This window comes from Aulostomus chinensis, chromosome 10 (genome assembly GCF_037954235.1).
Source record: "Aulostomus chinensis isolate RoL2024-O1b breed Wild chromosome 10, RoL_Achi_v1.0, whole genome shotgun sequence".
Lineage (NCBI taxonomy): Eukaryota > Metazoa > Chordata > Actinopteri > Syngnathiformes > Aulostomidae > Aulostomus > Aulostomus chinensis.
Window position 1 is genome coordinate 4,527,351 of NC_141329.1, and position 8,646 is coordinate 4,535,996.

An 8,646-nucleotide genomic window follows, 5' to 3' on the forward strand; every position below is an offset into this window, starting at 1 on the left:
TATTAATGAGACAGTAAAAACTGACATGGTGCATCAAAGGGGAATAATTATTAGACAGGGTTTAAGAGCAGACCTACTTTCATCATTACAGACATTTCAGGCTTGGTCTATTTTTAAAAAAAGTTCGCCTTGACATTTTTGTTGTAATAGCTACTCTACATAAAAATACCAGTGAATCAAATGTGGCACCTTGTCCTTCAACGTATCCCCCCTCTGACTTTGAGTCAGGTTATTCTTAGATGGGAACTTAAATCTTAGACACTAGGGTTTCTGGCGCTGTAAACGGACTATATCACGGCGCACGTAGACATTAACATTGTGAAACGATAGGGGGCGATAGTACAACGTAGCTTCTGATGTCGGCCGCATGTTTTTAGCGGGAAGAAGAAGAAGCTCCATAAGGAAGTGCTGCAGGCTATCCCTCCTGTTCAGTACGGTGGCACTGCGCACCATTCGACCAAGGGTTTTAATCATCTAGGAAGCAGACCATCGATTTTATTTAAATACTACATCACCGCACAGAATGGCCACTGGTATGTCCAGCTGTTTCATAGTTGCTACGGTTGCTTGCCTGGTTAATTTCGTTGTCGTTTATGGAAAGTGGGTCGAATAGCGCTGGTTAGCCGCTAACCGCGAGGCCTGAAAGGATGGCCCCGTCTATTTCATGGATTTGCCCTCTATTGAGCTTAGCGTTTGACTATCTCTTATGTTCGAGTAGCGTCAATCAAACGTGTGGTTTTTTTGCGTTAATGAGTTTTGTACATCCCATATCTTCCACGGCTTGGCCTAATTTGCATTAACCCAGGTCGCACTACTTAACCGAGACGGAGCGGGGCCGTGGTTTGTCTCTAGCTGTCCTGCTAGCTAGCTGACTTAGCCCGAGCAGCGATCTGCAATGCCTCTTTGTTTACGCCGCTGACGCCTTTGTTTTTTTCTTCCCAACAGGAAGCCATTTGGGCTTCGGTTATTATCGTCAGAACAAATAGACTAATTGTCGTACGAGTTGTGTTCCGACGTAGCCTACACAGACGATGGACGAGCCTTGTACAACCGTTTATATTCAAGGTTTAGCCAAAGCCAGTTGATTCAATTGACCGCCATTTTCGCCAGACTGGCGTGGTGACGGGCCCGTTTCCGTGCGGCTGTCCCACCTGTTTCACGGCCCCTGCACCATCAAGAGCCTTCATGTTTAGCGTTACGTGACTGTTGGGAAAACACGTAGAAGCTGGGAATTTAATAACAGTATTTTTTTTTTATGATTTCAGATTCAGGCTATGGTGGCTCACAAAGGTAAATCGGACAACACCTCAATTTTATGTGCATACTTATTATGTGACGCATAATTTGCTGTGTATATGTGTTCCTACAAAGCTTAATGAAATATATTTTATTGAGTAGAATTTTGATTTTTTTTGTTTATTGTGATTTTCTTAGTTATGGCTCATATGGCGGCCAGCAGAGTGGACAGGTAAGGCCCTTCCTACATTATCGTTAGCTTTAAGCAGAATACTGTCATTTGTAAATGTCAGTCCTTTAGATGTTGTTCATGTAATACATTGTTCAACAGACGCACAAATTAGAGATGAAATTACAGCGCTGATTTTTAATTTGAAAGAAATGTGAGCCTGGCTATTTATTGTGCAAATGTTGCTCTTGAACAAAATATGGGACTTGTTTATTTAATTGCAACTGTTTTTCATAGTTGCGTTTTCCTAACTGTGGCCATCAGTGGATTGTGTTGTACCAGAATTGAAAACCATAACTGGAAACGTTTCTGTGTTTTAGCCTACAAAAACCTCAGACAGTTTAAAATGAATATATATATGCGTACATTGACGCGCACACAACAGGAGCCGCAACCATGATGTGTTGCAAATATGCCTGTAAGCAATGTAAATGAATGGAACTCACAGATGCGGCATGGAGGTTGACCGATCAACCAGTTATCAACTTGGTTGATTATTAGCTTAGACGTGTCTTTTTCATATTATAGTTGTGAACCAGAAGAAAAGAACCATAACATGAGTGAAGTCTGAAACATTTGGTTGAAAATTGGAGCCTGCTGCGATATTGAGATGCTTTGACGGTCATTGAAAAACTTGTATGGTGTACGGGTGTTAAATTAACATGTTCAGTTTGATTCTCAGTATGTTAAAAGTCTACACGCTTTTCACTTCTTACAATTCCTATTCGTTTAGAAACCCCGGTTGAATGTGTTTAACGCAGTCGAGTGTTATCAGCTCTCCCGAGTTGACGCGCTCGTGATTTTGAAGACTTTTTTTATACATCTATAACTTATGAGTACTCACTGTCTTGTCTCAGGGCTACGGACAAGGAAATGGTAGCGGATCTTACGGCGGACAAAACTATGGTTATGGCCAGCCAGGTGTGACACAAGGTATTGTATTGTGACATACATGAAAACAAATTCCTGAACATAGCAATGGATATTTATTAAAGTCATTATCAAAGATATTACATATCGACCATTTTCATATGATGCTTTGGACACTGGACTTGTAGATTGTGTCTGGAAAAAATGAAGTCAACAGATGCTCTGTGACTCGTGGCCTGTTTCACAGATGGTTATAGCCAGTCTCAGGGAGGCTACGGGCAGCAACAGAGCTATGACAGCTTTGGACAGGACTCATCTGGGTAAGATCTAAAGTGTCACATCACATGTCTGTAACTCTGCGATATTTTAGTAGATGGGTTCCCTTAAAGCTCAATGATTGCATTTATTGAATCACTTCAAGGTATGGTGACAAGCCGTCATATGGACAGCAAGGATCCTACAGTGCTCAGGGTCAAGGCGGGGAGAGCTATGGACAGGGTGGTGGAGGCAGTGGCTTTGGTGGCCAGGGTCAAGCAGGTGGTGGCGGTGGCTATGGAAGATGGAGTGAAGGTAAGGATCTCTGCTTCTTGCTTGAGGTACTTTACCTTTCTTTTCTTTTCTTGTTGCAATTTTAGCCCTCCCAGTCGTCATGGAAACAAATTAACTTGGGAATGAGCTGCACCTGAGCTGTCAAACGTCTGCTTGCGTATGTGCTCAACATAATTTTGTTTGTTTGTTTTCTTTTGCACCAGGGGACAGTGGTCAGGGTGGGAGGTTTGGACGTGACCATGGAGACCGCTCAGAAGGAGGTGGATACAGAGGCAGAGGTCGTGGTGGCTTTGACCGTGGTGGTTATGACCGTGGCGGATACGACCGCGGTGGATATGACCGTGGAGGAAGAGGCGGACATCCTGGTATGGGGTAAGTTGCACAGTGCCACTGCCCCCAAGGTATTTAATGACTGTAAAATATGAGATATCACGTTTTGTCGCTCTACACATCATTGCTCATTAAGTAGGAACCATCAGCAAACATGGTATTTGTCACTCATCTGCTTTAGCTCCAGATACCTGAACCTTTTTTGTTCTGTTCCTCCTCGAAACCTGATTCATCTTCAGTTTTGCTGATTAAAAACGGGCTGGTGTTAATTCAAATGGTCAGTTGCACAAGTGCTGGTGAATTCAGTCACCGATCTTTGACCTGAGGTTGTGCTCTTCATCTTGGGGTATTGAGTAAAGAAAAGGTGAGCAGGATTTTCAGTAGAACCAAGTGAGCTGGTGGTCAAATATATTTTTTTTATTTTTATTTTTTTTAATTTCTGCGACATCACAGTTGACCACTTTTTCAACTTCAACTCCTGACCACTGAGGGTGTCTGTCAACACCAGATTGAGTTAAATATAAGTGCCCAACATAAACTGATGCTTCAGTGAAGCGAGCTGGCAGCACTGTTGCTGATGGTTGACATGCATAAATGTGCTTTCTTAAAATGGAACTTTCACCATGACACCATGACCATCGTAAATATGATGCTACCTTTTGTGGAAGGTTTCAAATGAACTTCTTAATATTTTTGAAATGAGGTTTTAACTCAGGTGAAACCCCTCCCCCCCGCCCCTTCCCTCCCTCCTCCTCCCCTTTTCAAGATGATCCAAAAAAAAATTCAGAAGCTATTGGGAGTCTGACTTGCTCCAGTCTGAAGGCTCTTCACTGTCTGGCTTCTAGCTAACTGGCACAAGTATTTTTCTCCTGCATTTATTCAGGAGACCAGTTTCTGTGGACTCAAGTAGCTTTGCTGTTGAGTTATAGCTGGGATACAGAGTGTCGGGGTAATATTTATGCAACACATTCTTAGCAGCCATACTTTTTCAGTTCCAGTAACATATTTATGGTCCGTCCTTCTCTTAGAGGATCTCACAGCTTATATTTTGAACAATGGAAACTGAAACGCTGCACTTCTACCTGGAGCCACATCTTCAGCTGCTTCACATTCAACTGGTTTCATTCAAGTGTTGTGTATTTAACAATGGCGAACATGTGTGTTGTGTTAACATGGATCTACATTTTATACTACAGGTGTTTGAACTATAACACGGACCTCAGTTAAAGGATCTCATAAACGCACTCAGCGAAGATTATCAGTTCCTACACCCCTTCATACCAATTTGGCTCTTCATGTTAAAACACAAATTCAGCTGTTTTCAGCTCTTGGACTCCAATCTGGTCATTTTTATGTACAGAACCTAATTTGGTGAACTTTGTAAATAGTGACTCGTGACATGTGATAACTGTCTTCACTTGTCTGCCTGATTGTTCAGTCAGAGCTGCCTAGTCATCTGTCCAATGATCTCTAATGTCAAAGACTAACGCATTCCTCGTGTGAGACATTTCCACCATAGTCGCACACCCTGGCTGGCAGGAGTGCATACTGATGGGGATGTAGGGGAGCTTTGAGCTCTCAGTTGGGACAAAGGAAAAGCCATCATATCTCCAATTTTTCCTCTGCAGAGGTGGTGACCGTGGTGGCTTCAAAAATTACGGTGGTAAGTGACGAGCATCAGAACTGTGTCGGTGGGGGAGGAAAGAACTTGACTTAGCAGAAAAGGAAAAAAAAAAAGGGGGATAAAAGAACTCTTGTGAATGCCACCATTTTCATGTCCAGATCCCGAGGGACTCCACCTATTGTTAGCAGGATTTCTCTTAAATATCTTCAGATATGGTAAAGAACATGGAGCCTGAGATGTAAAATAATGGTACTGTTGCATGAAGACGAGGGTTGATTGTAAATGACAGAGGTGTTCCCAGGACGAGGAGGGCAAACTTTCTAAAACAGGAAACATTTTGGTGGTGGTCCAAAAAAAGAGAGGAATAAAACGGAACAGTTGTGTCCGCGATGAATGGTGTTGGTATGTGCTGCCTCGGTATGAAAACACCCAACAGAGAGACGTAAACCTGGACATTTCTTAATCTTCTGTATCATTATGCACTGGTAGGGATGGAGTTAATGTAGTATATAGAAGAGAACAGTTGTTGAAGTGTTCTTGCTCAAGTCCTCTCTTCCATCCTCTCCCTGTTTTACAGGCTCTCGAGACTACGGCTCAAGGGATGAACCGGGTAAGTCAAAGCAACCTTTTGAAGGCTGTTAAAACTCTCAAGATGAGTTCACATGTTCCTTCTAAAAAAAATTTTTTTTTTTAAAAATGAAACCCATGTCAGTTCCAACCTAAAGAAATAGATTTTTTTGCACACAGTGTCAATAAACCTTGAGTGTATTTCTCCTGTATGATTGCACAGTACAATGAGAGCACTGGAGACTTTTTTTGTGGGGAAATCGAAACATAATAAGGAACACTTTGCAGCAAACCTTCTCCAGACAGTGCATTTCCAAACAGCGCTTTAAAGAGTGTTCGTGGCTCCGATCGCTCATCTCTCCTCTGGTCCCCTCCACAGCTGGAGAGCAGGACAACTCTGACAACAACACCATATTTGTCCAGGGGTTGGGAGAAGATGCCACAGTTCAGGAAGTCGGCGACTTCTTCAAACAGATTGGCATCATTAAGGTATTGAATCGGCTGTCAGTCGGGTCCTCTTGACTATGATGAAGGATATTGCTCAGCCACACTTGGGGATGTTAAGAGCAGTGAACGAGTCTTCATTACAGAGGCAGTTGAATCAATGTGCACTTTGGCTTCTCACGCCTTCAACTCTTACAGTGTAGTTGTGATGTCAGTATTTGGTTATTTGGCGTGTGTTGGGTGTGGAGAGAAAGTTGATGTGTTTGTTGTTGTGCCGCCAGGTGAACAAGAAGACTGGCCAGCCAATGATCAACATCTACTCTGACAAGGCCACTGGTCGGCCAAAGGGAGAAGCTACAGTGTCATTCGATGACCCGCCCTCTGCCAAAGCTGCTATTGATTGGTTTGATGGTAAAACAAAACCTTGCCAGACCGAAATAATAGGTTTTCTAATTCTCTTTGCATCCGTCTGACCGATCATTTCCTCTCATTTCAGGGAAGGAGTTCAATGGCAAACCCATTAAAGTGTCATTTGCTACCCGCAGAGCCGAGTTCACACAGAGAGGAGGCGGACGAGGAGGACGGGGAGGTGAGGGAGGCGGCTGACGTCTTTCAAATATTCAGCGCTAACATTGAAGTGCTTGTTGTGTTCATGCTGTTTGTTTGGCTGTCAGGTTTCAGAGGTCGTGGCGGCGGCGGAGGACCTAACTTTGACATCAAAGGAGGAGACTGGCCCTGTCCCAACAGGTTTGTGTAAACATTGAACACATCCGTGTCATTGCTAAAGAATGTCCATGTAAGACAGAAAGCTAGAGGCTTGAAACTGACTTGTTCATGAAATATTCCACATCTTCTTTTCTGTCCTCAGTTCTTGTGGCAATATGAACTTTGCACGGCGGCAAGAGTGTAACAAGTGCGGCGCCCCCAAACCAGGCGATGCAGGAGGATTTGGAGGTGCAAACTCACTAATTTTAAACCAAGTTGCCGCTTTTGTCTCTGTATATTCTGTAAACCTGCAGGATTACACTGTCTGGAGTTAGCAAGTAGTTGAATGAAGAGGAGCTGAATGTGTTGAGATGTTTGTGTGTGTTGGAGGAATGTATGGAAAATGTGACAAGCTTACATCACTGTTTGCAGATCGTGGAGGTAGAGGTGGTTTTGGTGGCGACAGAGGCGGCGGCTTCCGAGGTCGTGGAGGATTCCGTGGGGGAGATCGCGGCGGCTATGGAGGGGACCGTGGTGGTGGTGGATATGGAGGAGGCTACAAAATGGGAGGAAGGTTGGTTTAAAAAGTGTGTGTGTGTGTTACTGCCTAAAGGAATACTCACTTTCCTTGTAAGATGAATTTATTCGACCTCCCACAACCATCTGGTCTCCCACCGTTGTTTGGGTTCCCACCTGAGGGGCAGGTGCTAGTTCCAGGCTCTCGGATGATAAGCTGAATATGTGATTGGTCAAACACAGTCGCTGTCACTTTGAAGCGTCAGTAATCAAAGTGGGCAAAACACGAAAAAAATAAATGATTGATTGTTCATGTCAATATAAAGGATTTTAATCATTAGTCTTTACCGATGTAGTTCTCTGTATTACCAGAAGGGGGCATACCTTGCTCAGAAGCTGTATTTTTGTCAAAAATGTTGAACTGTATCCCAAAAAGCTCACACAGACTGATGGCAAGTAGGCTTTGAGCTGCGTGTTAACTCGTTAATGTCCTCGTGCGTGTTAGGGTTCTGCAGGAGCTTGAGATTTGGAGGCGTCCCTGCCGTCGTAGTCTGATCTGAGCCTGCTCGACCATTAAATAGTATTTGCTCGTGTTATAATAGCAAAAGCTCCTGTACATGCCTGTGTGTATTATGATATTGATGCACAGCAGTGAAGTGTGGAAATGGTTTCCTATTCCAACGAGGTTCCAGATTGTCTTCTCGGTCACACGTCCAGCCTCTTGTTAAAATGTAGCTCTCCTCGCAGGCCGAGACGTTTTGGGGGTCTAGTGTAGGTTACGTTCGTCTGGTGTCTGAGGCGCCACGTAAAATGTGTCCCTTCAGGGTCTTCATTGTTCTGATTTAATGGCTCCTTCACGAAGGAGAAGTGCGGCCAGTAAACAAGGTTGTCCAAGAAGGACGTTCTCCCATTCTCAACTGAAGCAGGAGCGACCGGCTGGATGAAAGGACAAATGGCCGCTATATTTCACTCGCGTGCGGTTGAATTTAATCATTAAATTGGATCTTCATGGTGTTTTTTCTTTGCTCAGGGGTGATCGGAGGGACGACAGAAGAGACCGGCCATACTAAGTGTTGAGCAGATGGACATCACTCCAGCCCTCGAGTTCTCCGTGAAGGGGGACGGCTCAGGCGTTCTGATTGGTCTACCTTGTTCATCGCGGGCTCATCCCAGCTGTTGCTCTTCCACCTCCAGTGAGCGGAGCATGTTTGACTACTGGGAGAGGACTCCAGGGGCTGATTGCAGTGTTGGCATGTGGTCAAATGTACTTTTTGTTTTATTTCTTTGTACATCTTAATTTTCTGTCAGATTCTAGGTGCAGGTGTTTTGTGAGCTAGACTTCTTACATTGTTTTGTATGAACGGAATAAAATGTTTTACTTGGATTCAGTTTTTTTTTTTTTTTTCCTTTTCCCAAAAATATTAAATGTGAAATTTCCTCTTTATACATTGTGTGGGTTCATCATTTACAACAGAACAGATAAAAGCAAAGTGATGTATTTCTCCTGCTTTTAGCTGAAAGTTGGTGCATGATTTTTTTGTGTTTTGTTTGTAATTAATCCTCAATTAAGGCTCTT

The 8,646-nt window shown here is 43.6% G+C and overlaps 1 protein-coding gene across 2 annotated transcripts; it reads left to right on the forward strand.

Annotated features, from left to right (window-relative positions):
* The first annotated feature begins 398 nt into the window (after positions 1–398).
* On the forward strand, positions 399–8,514 carry taf15 (TAF15 RNA polymerase II, TATA box binding protein (TBP)-associated factor). 2 transcript variants are annotated; one of them, XM_086215687.1, is made up of 16 exons: positions 399–533; positions 1,266–1,290; positions 1,435–1,468; positions 2,323–2,398; positions 2,583–2,655; positions 2,757–2,905; positions 3,088–3,256; positions 4,843–4,877; positions 5,416–5,448; positions 5,785–5,894; positions 6,131–6,260; positions 6,346–6,438; positions 6,524–6,596; positions 6,718–6,803; positions 6,987–7,128; positions 8,101–8,514. In XM_086215687.1, exons 1-16 carry the CDS (start codon positions 524–526, stop codon positions 8,138–8,140), a joined length of 1,278 nt encoding a protein of 425 aa, XP_086071813.1. In that variant the 5' UTR covers positions 399–523; the 3' UTR covers positions 8,141–8,514. The 2 variants fall into 2 exon arrangements, with proteins under 2 accessions (XP_086071813.1, XP_086071814.1); XM_086215688.1 differs by lacking the exon at positions 399–533 and having other exon boundaries at positions 1,256–1,290.
* The last annotated feature ends 132 nt before the right edge of the window (positions 8,515–8,646 follow it).

Bases quoted from the DNA above. Each gene is read 5' to 3' on its own strand.
- taf15 (XM_086215687.1), top strand. The intron at 2,399-2,582 runs GTATTGTATTGT...CCTGTTTCACAG, and splicing joins CCAGCCAGGTGTGACACAAG to ATGGTTATAGCCAGTCTCAG. The intron at 4,878-5,415 runs GTAAGTGACGAG...CCTGTTTTACAG, and splicing joins TGGCTTCAAAAATTACGGTG to GCTCTCGAGACTACGGCTCA.